At 49.7% G+C, this 19,140-nt stretch overlaps 1 protein-coding gene and 1 pseudogene across 2 annotated transcripts in view; both read right to left on the bottom strand.

Annotated features, from left to right (window-relative positions):
• Positions 1-9,478: 9,478 nt before the first annotated feature.
• Positions 9,479-10,707, bottom strand: LOC122471171 (annotated as a pseudogene).
• A 1,383-nt stretch (positions 10,708-12,090) lies between these two features.
• Positions 12,091-19,140, bottom strand: part of SNX29 (sorting nexin 29) — a 500,693-nt gene continuing 493,643 nt past the window's right edge. The window contains exon 21 of one of the 2 annotated variants that reach the window (XM_043560511.1): positions 12,091-17,153. In XM_043560511.1, coding sequence (XP_043416446.1) covers positions 17,024-17,153 — 130 coding nt within the window. In that variant the 3' untranslated portion in view covers positions 12,091-17,023. Of the gene's footprint in view, positions 17,476-19,140 lie in introns of both variants that reach the window. The other variant, XM_043560512.1, reaches the window with a different exon arrangement.

Consider the following 19,140-nt stretch of genomic DNA (forward strand, 5'->3'; position numbering starts at 1 on the left):
TGTGCAAAGGGACTGGAGTAGGTGAGGGCTTGGCATACTTAAGTCATGAGAAGAAGAGGAGAAAAATGCACAATTGTGTTTAGACAACTAGGCTGGGGCCAGAATATGAACACAGGGGACTGAAGAGGGGTGCGTGCACCAGGGAGGATTTGTAGGAACAGTGATCACAGGTTCAGAGGGTCCCCTGGATGCCAACATGGCTCTCGAGTTTCCAGGCCCAGGTTTCAGTCCTGGCCTCACCCCTTGCCATCTGCGCGACCTTGGGCAAGCCCCTAACCTGTCTGATCACTGGGATCTTGCCTGGGAGAGGGGATGTAGAGGTATTTGGAGATGAATGTGAGGGGCATAGCTTGTGCCTAGCATGGAGAGATTGCTCTGTCCTTGTCACATGGGGCATGGCCGAGTCCTCAGAAATGAAGGGGCAAGAGCAGAGGGGGGTTGGTCACCCAGGCCCTAAAACCCAGGGTTCATTAGCTTCTGAGCCCAGCCCCTCCGTCACATGCCTGAGAGCCAGCCAAATCCAACTGCTGAACGTCTCTCCTCCCAGTCACCAGCTCTTCAGGCTCTTATCCTGGTGCTCCTGTTCCACCCTAGCCCCACGCAGCCCCTGACCCTGACCCGTTCACCCTCCCACCTTCTGAAACATCCGAAGAGTATCTGCTGGACACCTGCTCTGTCTAGGTGACTTGCCTACTGAACTTGGCGAGTTTCCAGCCACCTCGGCTGGGTATCTGCTCACCTGGAGACTCCTCCCAGTGGCCGCCCCCGTTCTGATCCCTCAGGCCCTCTCCCCTCCCTACAGGTGGGTGTGGGGTGGAGGGTTGAGGCATCCCCTGTGACCACATGTGGAAGAAGTCTTTACTCCAAGCCTTGTGATGATGCAAGGATATGTTGAGGACCCCTGCACCTGCACAGGGGCATGCGAGACCTTGGGGATCAGAGTCCGGCTCCCTCCCCTTGTGGCTTAATCTTCCTGGGCTTGATTCGGTTTTTAGGCTGAGGATGCTGAGTCCCACCACACGGGGCTGCTCAGAGTGTTAAATGGGAAGGCGCAGAGAAAGCCTTTGCTCAGAGCAGGAAACAGACCCTGCCTGCTGGTAAGGCAGGTTACAGCTGGGGTACAGTGATCTCTGCAATCGGGAAGACGAGGGCTGGAATCCCCGATGACCCACTCACTAGCTGTGTGACCTTGGGACAGGTGCTCAAACCATCTGAGCCTCACGTGTTCGTCTGTAAAATGGGAATAATTGCGACTACCTCAGCTATTTTGGGGAGGATTAAATGAAACAGTCCACATTCGATCCTAAGAATGGGGTGTGGCACATGGCACCCAATATAGTACAATTACTAGAGTGAGCTAGACAAAAAAGCCAAGATCTTTTGAAGCCCTGAAGACCTTGCAGCTGGGGGGACAAAGGAATGGTCAGTTCAAATCTGCAAGCCGACTTGGTCCTTGTTGAGTTTTTGGCCTCTGGTTGTGCACATGCTGTTCCCTCGTCCTGACGACTCTTCCCCTCGTTTGTGCTAGATTAGCTGCTGCTTCTTCCCCTTTGGGCCTCAGCTTAAATACTGCCACCAAAGAGCCTTTCCGTGTCCCGGCTTAAATCCTCCCCGTGTCACGTGAGTGTAAAGCAACCATGCACCTGGGGAGAAATGTGCAGGTTTGGGACCCAGCCGTGCGCTAATCCTGCTTCCTATCCCAGCTGTTCAGCCCCAGTACCCGGGGGCCACCCCACCCAGGGAGCATGGCCTGTGGGCATCGACGCAGCCCTTGGCCTTGGGGTGTTTTTCACCCCCACCCCACCACGTGCCAATCTCATGTAAATGGTGCTTGGATGGAGTTGGTCAGGTTCAAGACCAAATAGAATCCCTTTCCCATAACCCCCATTGCCCCTGCAGGGCCCCAGATGTCTTGCAACCTACTGGTCCCTGACCAGAAGAGCATATGAATAGGGAATAGAAACACATGGGACCTTTAGGAGGACCCCCCTCTAGGAAACGTGGCCACACAGCCTTGGAACGGGTGCCTCTGGGGGAGAAGGAGTCATGAGGGCCTTCCACCTCGCAGCCTCAGTCTCCCTGATGCAAATATTCTTAGACTCTGCAGCAGTGCCGCTTACTGTGGACTTAATCTCCTTGTGCCTCTGTTTGCCCATTGGCGAGATGGGGGTAGTAATGGTGCCTGTCTTGCTGGGGCGTGGTGGGCACTGAATGGTTTACGCAGAGGCTCAGTGCCCAGCCAGGATCTCACAGGCGTGCAGTGGATGTTGGTGCCCAAAGCCGGTCCTTCCCTCCCCACCGCTGGGATATCTGCTGCCTGTGTTCTCCAGTGTGTGCCCAGGTCTGGGGAAGGGGTGTTGAGGGAGCTGGTCGGAGATGCACATGGTCAGGCTCAATCAGCCAGCCGGGGTCAGGGTGCTGGGGGCTGGCCTCGGCATCTGAGCGATGGTAATGCCCACTTGAGATGTCCCTCCAGCCCTGAGACCGGGGTGCTGGGGTTTTTGCGCATGATGGATGGGGGACAGGAAGCTGAGGGCCTGATGCCCAGGACTGAAGGGTGAGACCCCTTGGGGCTGCTGCTGCTTCAAGGGGCCGGGAGCTGGACCCCCACTACTGGCAGGGTCTTCCCTGTCACAGCCTAGAGTGGATTGAGCTCCGGTGTCCCTTTAATGGATGAGGAAACAGAGGCTGAGGTGTGGGTGCCTGACCTGAGGCTCTACAGCTGATCTGTTGCAAACTCCCGTCTTTTTTATTTTAAAGCTCTTTACTTTTAACATGTGTTTTTACAGTGGTGAAACATAACAAAACTGTATTAGCCACTTTTGTTAATGCTTACTTTTTAGGCCAACAGAGTGCAAGTAAGGGAGGGGCAGAGGGAGGGGGAGACAGAGAATCAGAAGCAGGCTCCAGGCTCTGAGCGGTCAGCACAGAGCCTGACCGGGGGCTCGAACTCACGAACCAGGAGATCATGACTGAGCCAAAGTGGGACGCTTAACCGACTGAGTCACCCAGGTGCCCCTTAACCACTTTAAAGCATACCGTTCAGTAGTGTTAAATAAACCTGTTAGGTAAAAGTGTCCCACCCTTCCCTCTCCAAAGGCTCCCCACCCTGCACAAAGTGTCCTCTGTGTTGTTAGAGGACGACTCCCATCCCTTCCCCCCAGCCTGGGGCAACCCTTGTGCTTCCTGTCTCTGATTTTTGACTACATGTCTCACCGTAGGTACAAGATGCGCTAGCCAGAGCACTTCTGTTCGTAGGACCATGTTGAAGACAAGTGGCGAAATTAGGCACTTTTGTCTTGCTTCTCATCTTAGAGGGAAAGTGGTCAGTCTTTCACCATTAAGTAAATATGAGGGTTACTGTGGATTTCGCATATATGGCTTTTATTATGTGGAGGCAGTTTCCTTTATTTTCAGTTTATTGAGTTTTTTATGTTTATTTTTGGGAGAGGGCAAGTGGGGGAAGGGCGGTGAGAGACGGGGACAGAGGATCCAAAGTGGGCTCGGCATTGACAGCAGTGAGCCCGGTGTGGGGCTGGAACTCACAAACTGTGAGATCACGAGCTGAGCCTGACTCTGAAGGTCACGAGCCTGACTCTGAAGGAAATGAGCCACCCAGGCGCTCCGATTGAGTGTTGATATCAAGAAAGGTGTGTTGAATTTTGTCAAACATTTTTTCTGCACCTGTTGAGACGATCCCGTGGTTTTTTTTCCTTTCATTCTGTTGATGTGGCACATTACGTTCATCTGTTTTTATATGCTGAACCATTCCTGCATTCGAGGAATAAATACTATTTGGTCATGGTATATAGTTCTCTTAATATGCTGCTGAATGTTTGCTAGTATTTTCTTGAGGAATTTTACATCAATGTTCACTAGGGATGATGGTCTGTAGCTTTGTTTTATAGTGTCTTTATCTTGGTTTCACGGCAATGCTAGCCTCATAGAATGAGTTAGGAAGTGTTCTCAATTTTTGGGAAAAGGATGGATATTTGGCATTATTCCTTAAAATTTCACCAGAATTCACTAGGGAAGCCATTGGGTACAGGCCTTTCCACTGTCAGACTTTTGGTCACTGATTCAATCTCCTTACTGGTTATAGGTCTCTTCAGATTTTCTATTTGGGGGTTCAGTCTTCGTAGGTTTTTTTTTTCTTCCAAGTTTTTACTTAAATTCTAGTTAACATACACTGTAACATTAGTTTCAGGGGTAGAATTTAGTGATTCAGGGTTTTGTGTTTCTAAGAATTTGTCTGTTACATGTAGGTTATTCAGCATCTGGCATGCAGTTGTTCACAGCACTCTCATTATCCTTTTTATTTCTAAGGAATCCATAATACCATCCCCATTTTCACTTCTGATTTGAGCAATTTGTGTCCCCCCACCCCCTTAGCTTTGGGTTCAGTTTGTCCTTTTTCTAGTTCCTTAAATGTCTAAAGTTAGGTTGATTTTAGATTTTATTTTTTAATGTGAGCATATAGCTATGAATTTCCTCCATAGCACTGGTTTTGCTGCCCCGGAAGTTTAAGTATTTTGTATTTTCATTTGGCTCAAAGTAGTTCTTTTTAATATAACTTGCCAAATTGGCTAACATACAATGAGTACAGTGTGTTCTTGGTTTTGGGGGTAGATTCCTGTGATTCATTGCTTCCATACAACAGCCAATGCTCATCCCAACAGGTGCCCTCCTCAATGCTCAACCCCCATTATCCCTCTCCCCCACCCCCATCAACCCTCAGTTTGTTCTGTTTAAGAGTCTCTTATGTTTGCCTCCCTCCCTCTCTGTAACTTTTTTCCCCCCTTCCCCCATGGTCTTCTGTTAAGTTTCTCAATTTCCACCTATGTGTGAAAACATGTATCTGTCTTCCTTTGACTGACTTATTTCACTCAGCATAATACCTTCCAGTTCCATCCACATTGCTGCAAATGGCATGATTTCATTCTTTCTCATTGTCAAGTAGTATTCCTTTGTATATATAAACCACATCTTCTTTATCCATTCATCAGTTGATGGACACTTAGGCTCTTTCCACCATTTGGCTATTGTTGAAAGCATTGCTATAAACATTGGGGCACATGTGCCCCTAGGCATCAGAACTCCTGTATCCCTTGGGTAAGTTCCTAGTAGTGCTATTGTTGGGTCACAGGGTAGATCTATTTTTAATTTTTTGAGGAACCTCCACGCTGTTTTCCAGAGCGGCTGCACCAGTTTGCATTCTCACCAACAGTGCAAGGGGGTTCCCATTTCTCTACATCCTCGCCAGCATCTATAGTCTCCTGATTTGCTCATTTTAGCCACTCTGACCTGTGTGAGGAGGTTATCTCAGTGTGGTTTTGATTTGCATTTCCCTGATGATGAGTGATGTTGAGCATCTTTTCATGTGCCTGTTGGCCATCTAGATGTCTTCTTTGGCAAAGTGGCTATTCATGTCTTATGCCCATTTCTTCACTGGATTATTTGTTTTTTGGGTGTTGGATTTCCTAAGTTCTTTATAGATTTTGAATACCAGCTTTTTATCTGATATGTCATTTGCAAATATCTTTTCCCATCCTGTCAGTTGCCTTTTAGTTTTGTTGGTTGTTTCCTTTGCAGTGCAGAAGCTTTTTATCTTCATGAGGTCCCAATAATTCACTTTTGCTTTTAATTCCCTTGACTTTGGAGACGTGATGAGCAAGAAATTGCTGCGGCTGAGGTCAAAGAGGTTGTTGCCTGTTTTCTCCTCTGGGTTTTTGATGGTTTCCTGTCTCACATTTAGGTCTTTCATCCATTTTGAGTTTATTTTTGTGTCTGGTGTAAGCAACTGGTCCAGTTTCATTCTTCTGCATGTTGCTGTCCAGATCTCCCACCACCATTTGCTAAAGAGACTTTTTTCCATTGGATATTCTTTCCTGCTTTGTCAAAGATGAGTTGGCCATACTTTTGTGGGTCTAGTTCTGGGGTTTCTATTCTATTCCATTGGTCTATGTGTCTGTGTTTGTGCCAATACCATGCTATCTTGATGATGACAGCTTTGTAGTAGAGGCTAAAGTCTGGGATTGTGATGCCTCCTGCTTTGGTTTTCTTCTTTAATATTAATTTGGTTATTCGGGGTCTTTTGTGGTTCCACACAAATTTTAGGATTGTTTCTTCTAGCTTTGAGAAGAATGCTGATGGAATTTTGATTGGGATTGCATTGAATGTGTAGATTGCTTTGGGGAGTATTGACATTTTAACAATATTTATTCTTCCAATCCATGAGCATGGAAAGTTTTTCCATTTTTTTGTGTGTTTTCTTCAATTTCCTTCATAAGGTTTCTATAGTTTTCAGCATACAGATCTTTTACATCATTGGTTAGGTTTATTCCTAGGTATTTTATGGTCTTGGTTGCAATTGTAAATGGGATAAGTTTCTTTATTTCTCTTTCTGTTGCTTCATTACTGGGTATATAAAAATGCAACCGAATTCTGTCCAATGATTTTTACCCCATGACTTTGCTGAATTCATGTATCAGTTCTAGCAGCCTTTTCATGGAGTCTTTCAGGTTTTCCATGTAGAGTATCATGTCGTCCATAAAAAGTGAAAGTTTGACTTCTTCTATGCCCATTTTGATGCCTTTTATTTCCTTTTGCTATCTGACTGCCGATGCTAGGACTTCCAATACTATGTTAAACAACTGCAGTGAGAGTGGACATCCCTGTCTTGTTCCCATCTCAGGGGGAAAGCTCTCAGTATTTCCCCAGTGAGGATGATATTAGTTGTGGGCTTTTCATATATGGCTTTTATGATGTTTAAGTACGTTCCTTCGATCCCAAGTTTCTTGAGAGTTTTTATCAAGAAAGGGTGCCATATTTTGTCAAATGCTTTTGCTGCATCGATTGACAGGATCATATGGTTCTTCTCCTTTCTTTTTTAATGTGATGAATCACATTGATCGGTTTGGGAATAATGAACCAGCCCTGCAACCCGGGAATGAATCCCACTCGATCATGGTGAATAATTCTTTTTATATGTCATTGAATTCGATTTGCTAGTACTTGTTGAGAATTTTTGCATCCATGTTCATCAGGGATATTGGCCTGTAGTTCTCCTTTTTTGTGGGATCCCTGTCTGGTTTGGGAATCAAAGTAATGTTGGCTTCATAGAATGAGTCCACAAGTTTTCTTTACATATTGGAACAGCATGAGAAGGACTGGTATTAACTGGTAGAATTCCCCTGTAAAGCCATCTGACCCAGGACTCTTATTTGTTGGGAGATTTTTTTTTTTTAACGTTTATTTATTTTTGGGACAGAGAGAGACAGAGCATGAACGGGGGAGGGGCAGAGAGAGAGGGAGACACAGAATCGGAAACAGGCTCCAGGCTCTGAGCCGTCAGCCCAGAGCCCGACGCGGGGCTCGAACTCACGGACCGTGAGATCGTGACCTGAGCTGAAGTCAGATGCCCAACTGACTGAGCCACCCAGGCGCTCCTTGTTGGGAGATTTTTTTTTTTTTAATTTTTTTTTCAACGTTTTTATTTTATTTTTGGGACAGAGAGAGACAGAGCATGAACGGGGGAGGGGCAGAGAGAGAGGGAGACACAGAATCGGAAACAGGCTCCAGGCTCTGAGCCATCAGCCCAGAGCCCGACGCGGGGCTCGAACTCACAGACCGTGAGATCGTGACCTGGCTGAAGTCGGACGCTCAACCGACTGCGCCACCCAGGCGCCCCGGGAGATTTTTGATCATGGATTTAATTTCTTCACTAGTTATGGGTCTGTTCAAATTTTCTATTTCCTCCAGTTTGAGTTTTGGTAGTGTGTGGGTGTTTAGGAATTTGTCAATTTCTCCCAGGTTGTCCAGTATGTTGGCATAAAATTTTTCATAGTATTCTTTGATAACCATATTTCTGACGGGTTGTTTGTGATAAGTCCAATTTCATTCTTGATTTTATCTATTTGGGTCCTCTCTCTTTTTGACAAGTCTGGCTAGGGGTTAATCAATTTTATTTTTCAAAAACCTAGCTCTTAGTTTCATTGATCTGTTTTACTGTTTTTCGGATTCTATATTGTTTATTTCTGCTCTAATCTTTTATTTTCTTTTTTACAAAAAATTTTTTACATTTATTTATTTGTTGATAGAGACAAAGCACAAGAGGGCGAGGGGCAGAGAGAGAAGGAGACACAGAATCTGAAGCAGGCTGCAGGCTCTGAGCTGTCAGCACAGAGCCTGACGTGGGGCTCGAACTCAGAAACTGCGAGATCATGACCTGAACCAAAGTGAGACGCTCAACTGACTGAGCCACCCGGACCCCCTCTGCTCTAATCTTTATTATTTCTCTTCTTCTGCTGGCCTTGGAGTTTCTTTGGTGTTCTGCTTCTGATCCTTTAGGTGTGCTGTTAGATTTTGTATTTGGGATTTTTCTTGAGACAGGTCTGAACTGCAATGTATTTTCCTCTTAGGACTGCATTTTGTTGCATTCCAAAGGGTTTGAACAGTCATGTTTTCAGTTTCATTTCTTTTCACATATTTTTAAATTTCTTGTTTAATTACCTGGTTGACCCATTCATTCTTTAGTAGGATGTTCTTTAACCTCCATGCATTTGGAGGTTTTCTTGTGGTTGATTTCAAGTTTCATAGCATTGTGATCTCAAAATGTGCATAGTATGATTTCAGTTCTTTTATATTTATTGAGGGCTGTTTTGTGACCCAGTATGTGATCTTTCTTGGAGAATGTTCCATGTGCAGTCAAGAAGAATGTGTATTCTGCTGCTTTTGGATGAAAAGTTGTGAATATATCTGTCAAGTCCATCTGGTCCAGTGTATCATTCAGGGTCATTGTTTCCTTATTGATTTTCTGCCTAGATGATCTGTCTATTGTTGTAAGTGGAGTATTAAAGTCACCTGGCAATTACCACATTTTTACAATAAGATTGCTTATGTTTGTGATTATTTTACATATTTGGGTGCTACAAATTGGGTTCATAAACATTTATAATTGTTAGCTTTTCTTGATGGATAGACCCCATAATGATGATATAATACCTTTCTTCATTTCTTGTTACAGCCTTGAGTTTAAAATCTAGTTTGTATGATACAGGTATGGCTACTCCAGCTTTCTTTTGACTTCCAGTAGCATGATAGATGGTTCTCCATCCCCTCACTTTCAATCTGAAGGTGTCCTCAGGTCTAAAATGGGACAGAAAATAGATGGGTCTTTTTTTTTTATGCATTCTGATAACCTCTGTCTTTTGATTGGAGCAATGAGTCCATTTACATTCAGGGTTATTGAAAGATATGGATTTAGTGTCACTATGTTATCTGTAGGTTTCATGCTTGTAGCAATGTTTCTGGTCCTTTGCGGTCTTTGGAATATTGCACTCACAGAGTCCCCTTCGGATCTCTTATAGGGCTAGTTTAGTGGTGATGAACTCCTTCAGTTTTCTTGGTTGGGGGGGGGAACCTGTGTATCTCCTTCTATTTTGAATGACAGCCTGCTGGATAAAGGATTCTTGGCTGAATATTTTTCCTATTCAGCACATTGAATATTTCCTGTCACTCCCTTCTGGCCTGCTAAGTTTCTGTGCATAGGTCTGCTACTACCCTTATGTGTCTTTCCTCGTAGGTGAATGCCCGTTTGTCCCTAGTTGCTTTCAGAATTCTCTCCTTATCTTTGCATTTTGCTAGTTTCACTATGATATGTCATGCAGAGGATGGATGCAAGTTACATCCGAAGGGAGTTCTCTGTGCCTCTTGGATTTCATTGTCTGTTTCCTTCCCTGCAGAGAGCTTCACATTGAAGCCCACATTGTCACCAGGCAGGGCCTCAGCCAGGGCCCCATGGTGCATCTCTATAGACTTGACTTCCATGGTAGTGTTACAGGAGGCGGTGGTCACCACCGTGCCTAGCCTGAGGAAGCCTGTTTCTACCTGGCCCATGGGCATGGTGCCAATGTCCCCAATCTTATATATAACCACAGGGGCTTGTTCACAGGGAGGGCAGGGGGCATGATGGAGTCCAGCGCTTCTAGCAGGGTCATGCCCACCACGTTTCCTTCCTTCTTGGTGATTTTCCAGCCTCCGAACCAGGACATCTTGTTGCTGGGTTCTATCATGCTGTCCCCATGCCAGCCCAAGATGGGCACGAAGGCGACAGCTTCAGAGTTGAAACTGATCTTCTTGACTTAGGCCTTCGTCTCCTTACTGATGTTCTTGAAGCGTGCACGACTGTAAGGAGGCTCGTGATGTCCGTTGTACTGACTGCCACAATGAGCTGCTTCACATCCAGTGTATAGGCCAGCAGAACATGCTCACGGGTCAGCCCTTTATTGGAGATGCCAGGCTCAAACTCAGCTACACCACTTGCCACAATCAGCACAGCACAGTCTGTGAGGTGACTGATCATGTTCTTGATAAAGTCATGGTGACCTGGGGCATCGATGACGGTGAGGTGTAGTATTTCTTGGTCTCAAACTTCCACAGGGAGATGTCAGTGCTTCCTGCTCTGCCTTCAGCTTGTCCAGCACCCAGGCATACTTGAAGAAAAGTAGAAAAAAATAGAAAACAAAAAGAAAAAAAATATGTAAGAATTAAATCTCTGTATCACAGATAAGGAGATGTAAGAATTAGTACCAAGTTGTTTGATAGAAATCGACCTGGATTGCTCTGGTCTGAACTCAGATCACACAGGACTGTAATTGTTGAACAAATGAAACTTTGCTGAACCATCGGGATGTTCTGATCCAACATCGAGGTCATAAACCGTATTGTCAATATTGACTCTAAAATAGGGTTGCACTATTATCTTTAGGGTAACTTGTTCTGTTGATTAAGTATTTTGGATCAGTAAGTGATGTTGCACTTTTGACTGCTAAGTCTAAATCTAAGTCCCTCGGAGGTTATTTTATTCTCCGAGGTCACCCCAACCTAAATTGTTGGCCCATGGGGAGGTCTGTGGTCCCTATTGGTTGTACTGGTGTAGTCTCTTTGGGCCAGTGAATTAATGCTCTGTAGGGTGCAGTTTCATGGATTGGAAGTAAGAGACAGTAAAACCCTCGTGTGGCCATTCATAGGAGTTCCTATTTAGGGAACAAGTGATTATGCGACCTTTGTACGGTCAGGATACCATGGCCGTGTAACGAATGTCCCTGGGCAGGCAGTGCCTCTAATACTAGAAATGCTAGAGGTGATGTTATTGGTAAACAGGCGGGGTCTGTGTTTGTGGAGTCCCTTTTACTTCTTTTAATCTTTCTTTGATTGCATACCTGTATTGGTCGACAACTGGTTTGATACTTATAGTTATTTTTATCTTCTTGTTAACTATCATTGGTTATCAGCCCTGATATAAGCTTATGCAAGGAGAAACATTTCTTGTTACTCATACTAGCATTATTGCTTCTATTGTTCAATTAACCCAGTATTAAGTTAGGAATTCATTGCATATTTTTGGTATTAAGACCTTATGATCATATACCAATGCCTGAGCCCTACTAATAGTTTTGATCGCCACATCCCTCAGAGCTGCCTACAGCACACGAATCATAATTCTTCTCCCTTCTAGAACAGCCTCGTTTCAATTCCTTACTGGAATTGGCCTATCTGGCACAGCCTTCTCCAGCCTCCAGGGTCAGCAGCGCCACAGAGGAGACCCTACCCCCACCTGTGTGGTTCAGAGTAGGTCCCGGGTCCTGTTCTTGGCTCCCCAGGCCCAGCTATTACTTCATGGTACCTAACACAGGCTGTACTTACCTGGATGGCTGACTTAGAAAATCTTCATTCTTCATGGTCTCACCTTGAACACAAATGCAAGATGGTGCTGGGGGGGGGGGTGGTGTGTGCCTCTGTCATGTCCTCTGCTCTATGCCCACGCCTGGTATACACTGGGTGCCCAGTAATGGTCTAGGTGAATAGGAACCTTCAATGAGGGATTTTGTGTATGGTATTTTGATTTTACAGGGCTAACGACTCAAAATGGGATTCTGCTCCATTTCGGCTGAGGTTGGTTTGAGCAAATTCTGGTTCCAGGCTCTCGTATGAAATGGGGGAATGACCTTTCTGGAAATATTCATGATGTGTATATTGAAAGTTCACCTAATCCCCAACTGCTGAAAAAGAACACAGAGAAGCCAACGGTAAGTGGGCCATCTAATTTATAAAACGTGATCATTTTTATTGGCATTGTAAAGAGGTGTGTCTCAACCAGATTGTAACAAAATTACCACAACTTATTCCAAAAGAAAACTTTAATATAAGAGATTTTAGAAAATTAAACACATTTGTTTAAAAATTCTATTGTGTAAACTTTAACATAAAAGGGTAGTTAACATACTATTACACGTTTCAGAGCCAACCTGTGACCTGCTAGCCCCACTCACGTCCAGACAGTGCACGAGGCTCTAGATATGTTGCCTTCTTACCCCCCTGCAGAGGGCTCACGGGGACCCAGACATTGGGGGTCCTTCCCCCGGGATGTGACGGCTCCTGCATTCTGAGATCTCCCTCCTCCAAGACATCCGTGTCTACTAAGGTAATCAGAGTGTTGTACCAAATGACTACGCCAGGGATGGTGCCACTAAGGCTGTGGAGTAAAGCCATCCTTCCTAGGATGAATCCTTGATCATAAAAGCTCCTCAGGAGGTCCACACCCCCTCACTCCTGGAAACTCCTGCTCTCCAGGCTGATTTCAGCCCCTCTGGGTGCAAATGTGCAATCTGCCATTTTGTATCCTTCCATGGCCCAGTCCCAGTTTTTGCAAGGGCCTCCCCCCTGCATGGCCTCTCTTGATGGTGATCAAGGATCTTCAAGGGGAAGGAGTGGCCACTCCACTTAATTCATCGAGGTGGGAAGCAGACCGGCCCTGGTTCCGAGGGGAAGGGTGGTACCTGGACAGGTCGGTAGTGGTTTTCCAGTTATGATGAAGCATTCATGTGCCCCCAAGAACTGACCCCCTGGGCCTCAGGACACCAGTTCAGCCTGTTCGACCAGTGGGTGTGCTCATCCACGCTGTAGGCTCAACCGTCTTGCAGAGAAAGCGGATTTCTTTTTTCCGCTAAGGAAACTGACTCAGGATGGGGATTGGGATTTAGACACAGAAGTAAAGACCCCTGGGCCTAACTTCCAGCTATCAAAAATCCAGCCCGTACCCAGCAATGGCTCAAGGCTGACGGCAAGGGGTGAAACCTGGAGGGGAATGGGTCAGGGGACATCGGGGCAGCGGCAGGGTGAGCCTGTAGCTGGTCTGCTCTGAGCAGGGGCTGGGGGGTGGGGGGACCAGTGTTCCCCCCCTCTTGCCTCCTGAGCCCGTAGCTGAAGTTGTATTTAAGAAACCTAATCAAGACCACGTGTTACAGAAACATGGAAATGAACTTTCTGGCACAGAAGTGTTAGATAAAATATACAGTGCTACAGTTGTGCAAAGTTAGCACAGAAGCCAAACCGAACAGCAAATATTTAATGTTCGCTTTAATGAAACAATGCAAAATACTTGGAAGAATGATCGCCGTGCGAGACCTCGCTCAAGAGCAGATGCCTGCCTGCGGGCAGACCCTCCGGAGTCCTCCACGCGTGGCAGGCCCCAGTGAGACACTGAGGAAAGCTCAAGACAATTACTGCCTGTGGGGTTGAGAGGGAGCCTGAGGTGTGACCCTTCGGGGACACTTCCGGGCCAGCCTGCTGTTCCTGCACAGGCGGGGCCCTCGCAGTGTCTTTCTCTGGTGGCTCCGGGTGGAAAAGGGAGCCTGTTCTCTGTGTCAGGTCCACACCCCGGCAAGGCGAGTTGTTCCTGGGGGAGCGGAGCCCCTCACGGGAACGGGCTCTACCCCTGGTACAGAGGGGCCAGAGGCTGAAGCATAAAGGCTTCTGGAAGAGCCTGGTGGGGAGGGTGGCTGCCAGGACCTCAGAGAATAAGGCCTGGCCTCTGTGTGGGGGGCTGGCTGGTGCCGAACGTGAAGGGGAGCGGGTGGAGTGGGGGTGGGGTGCGGTTCAAGGCCTAGAGACCTGGGCCTCAGGCTTGCAAACTGTCCCCTGTGGAGCTGAGAGAAAAAGGGGACACTTAGTGTGACCCGGGTTCTGGGAGCTGGGCAATCAGGGTATTCTCTGAGCAACTGGCCTGGTGGCTCTTCGTTCCTGTTTCCTGCCTCTCGGTCGCAAAGTGGATCAATTACCAGGCTGGCCATGCCTGTCGGCTCTCAGCATGGGCTGCTGCTGCTGTATCCATCCTGCGGTGTGGACAGGTTGGGCCGCCTCTTGTTTTGAAAGGCAGAAGCCACACCTGCCGGTCGGTGCCAACTCTGAGTGGTTCTCTGAGAACTCCACAGGGCCAAGCCACGGAGCAGAGCCCGGCGTGTGCAGTCACACCCTGTCCACAGACCATGGCCCGTACCCCTCCCTCTGTTCCCATCTCGTGCCAGGTGTCCTAATACGATGGGTTCCATCTTTACACCTCAGTCAGGTGATCCCTCTGTACCCAGAAAGCCCTCGCATGTGCCTCGTTATTGGTGCTAAAGGTAACGGGACAGAATGTCCTCTCCCAGGGGAACACTGCCGCCCCTTCCTCGGATGCCACCTTTGGAGGCACCAAAGGATCTCACTGGATCCAGGAGACAGGAACGATTTCTGGTTCTTTCCTTCTGACAGGGCACGGGACTGAGGGGGGCTTGTGCATCCGACCCCAGCCTGCACCGGGCTGGACCCGGGTCTCTGGTTCTTTCTCCAGGAACCAGAATTCCATTGCTTCTCCATCCATCCCGCCTCACCAGACAGTAGGGCAGGGGGTCCTAAGCAGCTGGATAGACTGAACCACAGCCGAACATTCTCCGTGACTCCAGAGTTAAGGCTTGGAGGAGCTGCTGTCGTGTGTCACGTGCGTGTCTGAACCGAAATCAGAGGCGGTGGTCTGTGTGTGGGGCCTGTGCTCCATGAAGAGTTAAGCTTTAAAAGACAGGGATTCTCTTTTTGTAAATAGAGGTTGAGTGTGTAAGTGTTTATCCAGGCCTGGCATCTGTCCGTACAGTTCACGGCACTTGGATCCCTGCACAGAGTGTCAAAGCCTGTTCCTGGGAGGGGTGTTAGAGAAGGTGAGGTCAGATTTACACGCAGACTGGTTTCAGGTCAGGTCCCCACCAGGCTGGGTGATCCGAACCCTTTGTCCGTGGGTGGGGATGGTGGCGTGGGGTGCGGGGCGGGGGGTGGTCAGACACAGGGGGCTCCACTCTGTATCTGATGCAAACAGGGGACAGCGCAGGGGTGGGTTCTGCTCCCAGGCCGGCAGTGCAGGACCGTCCCTCTGTGGGCACCACACACCTGCCTCCAACTGACCTAGGTGGAGGCAGGCCTGGGGCTGCTTGAGCTTTCAGATGGTCCCCGATTCAGTCCATGAGGACTCTGATGGCACAGCAAGCGACAGGGGCCGCCTGGCACCGTGGGGGCTGGAGGTGACAGCAAGGCATGTGCAGTGGGCACATTGGCCAACAACACCCCGTGGTGCCATTCGGGGACTTGGCGTCTCAGGGCCTCTGAACCCCCAGGAGCTGACGGCGGGGCCCCTCTGGCTTCCGACCGCCGTCAACAGGGCGTTCGTTCTGGACCGGGGCCTGGCTCACCTAGCTGAACGTCCCCTCACAAGCAGTTCGGGCCCATCGGCTGCCCTGCAGAGCTGTGTGTCCACGGTCTCCGTTTCCTTCTGGCGAGCAGGGGGTTGCACGCAGACCTTCCAGAGTTCCCCTCCACTGGGAAAAGGCTCGATGCTTACCGGGTGGCTTGCCAAGTCTCAGGCTGACTCGAGCAGCCCCAGGAGGCGGACGTCGTCAGCCTTCCACTGGCCGTTTTTCACAAACACCTCAAGCCCCATCTTCCTCCTGCTCCGTCTCACATCTGATCTAGTATGTCAGCATTTCCCCCCGAAGGCGCAAGCTCCGCCTGACTATACGCACCAGCTGAGCATGACAGTTGTGTGATTCTGGGAGTTGACACTGTGAAAGGGCTCTGGTTCTCAGGTGATCTGATGTGGGAGCAGTGGAGCGTGAGCCGGGCAGAGCTGCTCCTTTTCAGCCCCTTCCCCACTCCGCCCCAGCCCACGGGGCCTGCTCTGAGATGGGGGAATCAAAGAATCCGGGCCGGGGGCACCAAGAGCACGTGGGGGGTAGAGAGTCCAGCACGAGCGTGTCTTTAGGGAAGGACCACGATCTGTTCAGAGTGGACACGGTCCAAGTTCGCAGGGAACCACGCTGAGCACCACAAGGCCCCAGGGCCACGGCCTCTTCCACGATGGTTCGCAGAACGAAATGTCTCTCATGACCTCGAGGCCTCTTGGCTAGTGAGGTCAAGGCCCTGGATTCTGACCAGCCTAGGGTCCCTGGATTGCTGCCGAGGGCTGGCCCAGATGGTGGAGGTGCCACCAAGCCCACGGAGGTGTGCGTGGGCCCGGGGTGGCCTCAGGTTTCCTACGTGGGCCGGTACGTCCAGAAGCCAACCCAGGAAGGCAGGGAAAGTGCTGCAAGCACCCCAGTTCAGCATCGCTAAGGGCTCCTTCACAAGGAGGCCGCGTCGGCCACTGCTGGCCACGGGGGCCACAGCAGGTTGTCTGATGACCACTGGTGGAGAGCGAAAGGGGAAGGGGGAAGACCTCCCGCTCTGCACCCCACGTGTCCAAAGGTTACAGCAGGCAGTGACATTAAAGGAAAAAGGGTAATAACAGTCCTTCTAATTCCCACGTGGGAAAGAGTCAAGACAAGGTTTGTGACCCAACGGAATCTCAGAGTTGTGCACGTCACCCAGCGGGCTGCGAGCTCGACCTGGCGCCCACCCTCCCGCTGCCCTGCGCCGGCCCTGGGAGAGTGTGCGTGTGGCCGTCCAGCGAGGAGCCTCCTTGCCCTCTGAGACTGAGCAGTTTAATTAGGGTCCTGGAGCCGGTGGGGAGGGTGAGCTCCCTGGGGGGGGGTCACCGGGTGGACATGGCTGTCACTCCAGGGAGTAAGGGACCAGCCGCTGCGGCCAGGCCGGACGCAGAGCTGCTGGGGAGAGGCAGCTGGCGTGGCACATAGGGCCCGAGTCTGGGATGCTGCTGAGGTCAGAGGTCGCCGCTCTGGGGCTCCACGTTGCGTGTCTCTCTGGGGTGACCTCGGGACAGCTTGGGGAAGCGGGAAGCCGCTTTGGGTCGGCTGTTCTTGGTCAGTGGTTCTCCGGGAGGAGTAATGTCGCTGTAAGACAGAGCAGGGGAGAATCTGATTAAGTCAGGGCTTCCAAATGCAAACGGCTCCAGGCGGGGCGTCCAACAGTGGGGTGTGAGGACAGCAGGAGTGGTCTCAGAGGGGACAGTCGCTACCCAGCTCTGGTGAGTGCAACAGGGGAAGTGGAAAACCCGGATCATGCGCATTTTCCGTCTTCAAAAGCCCCCGAGCGTTAGGTGTGCGTCCAACTAGCTTTGGGGGGGGGGGGTTAGCTCTGGCCCCAGTTTGAAGGCTGTGAAAGAACAGGCCGGCCGTGGCTTTCCTCCCCCGTCGTCACTGAAGCGTGCCCTGGCTGGGAGACGAGAGAAAAAGAAAATGCTTTGGAGAACATTGCATTTAACATCAAGGAGGGTGTAGCAAAAATGGGCGCTTCTGGTGGAACTCATCCTGAGAGAATAACCCGGATTTAGACCAATGTCTATGAGGACGCGCCTCACGGCGTTGTGTCGAAGAGCCAACGAGCCACCAGAGTCCAACTGAGACGATTACTTGGTTTTAAATGGTCTATGTGACAGCAGGACAGCAGAAGCGCTACAGACTGGGGAGGGCGGGTCATGAGGACCCGGGACGCAACAGGAAGGGTGTGCGACCTACCAGGCACAGGAAGAACCTGTGGGATGTGTCGCTTTGTCCCTCTGTTCCATGGTTGAGCACCCATGTGGGCGGGACCCTGTTCGAGCCCCTGCAGCTACAACAGTGGACAAAACCCCCAGGCCCCGGGGGAGGTGGACGTTACACGTAAGATAAGTCACAGAGGTGGCCAGAGCAGCAATGGGCAGGAGGCTGTGGCCCCCAGGAGGGCAGAAGCTGCCAGAGAGGGTGTGCGGGCCCAGGCGGGAGGCTCTCGGCTCTCGGGGACAGGGTGGAGGGCTGTGAGGTGGCCCCGCCTGCAGGCTCTCGCTGGGGAAGGCCATGGTTCGGATGCACTTAAAGTGACCCCTGTCTGCCAGGTGGAGGGGGGACTTGAGGGGTCCAGTCTGTGGCCATGAATGCAGAGGTGGAGAACTCGGTCTTATTTCCTACGGTTCTTGTAACCTGTGACCCCCTACTTAGTGGCTTTAATGCAAAATGTACCATCTTATGGTTGTGGAGGCTGTATGTCCAAAACGGTCTTACGGAGCTCAGCAGAGAGCGGCGGCACGGCTGGCTCCTTCCGGAGACCCCGGCCGAGAGTACTTCCTTGGTGCTTCCAGTTCTTTCTCCCTGTTCAAAGGACCTTTGCGATCACACGAGGCCCACTTAGGCCCTCTGCCTTTTTCAAGACCCTTAACCACATCTGTGGAGTCCCCTGCACCGCGTAAGGGGACACAGTCCTAAGGTCTGGGCACTGGGACGTGGACATTCTTGGGGTCACCCTGTCTGGCAAAGACTGAGATCTGAATAGTGGAATCATTAAGATTTGGTACTTGAACAACAGTGCTCTCTGAAGGGTGAGCTTAAGCTGGTCAAAAATGAGAAGAAAAAACTTCTACGGTACACATCTTACTGGCACAAAATACCTGCAAAAAAACAGGCTGAGATGAAACTCAGGTCATGAGCCTCCCTGTGCCAGCACCTTTCCAGATGTGTGACCTGGGTCCCCCCAGACTCTGCAAGGGAAGACCGCCCATCTACCGAGGAGCACAAAGGCTCGGCAGGACCGAGGCCACCCAGGTGTAGGTGGCAGACCCGGTCAGCTGGGCCCCATCTAGATGACTTAGGGGATGGCTCACGTTCAAAAAGAATCTGCCTCTGCCCCCGGGGGTCCCAGTGAGTTCTGCGCAGTCTCCCAATTCCTTCCTGCCACTCGGCACTGGTCCTGCTTACAATGATTGTCACGCCTGTTCAGGGACATAGGCGTTGTGCTCAGTGAGAAGTCCCTTGTTGAGGACAACATCTCCAGGACAAAATGAAAACTTCCCTCGAGTGTCTCCCTTCTCCCTCAGGAGTCGGGGGGGGGTGGTGCTCTGCTCTGTGT

Source organism: Prionailurus bengalensis, chromosome E3 (genome assembly GCF_016509475.1).
Source record: "Prionailurus bengalensis isolate Pbe53 chromosome E3, Fcat_Pben_1.1_paternal_pri, whole genome shotgun sequence".
Taxonomy (NCBI): Eukaryota; Metazoa; Chordata; class Mammalia; order Carnivora; family Felidae; genus Prionailurus; species Prionailurus bengalensis.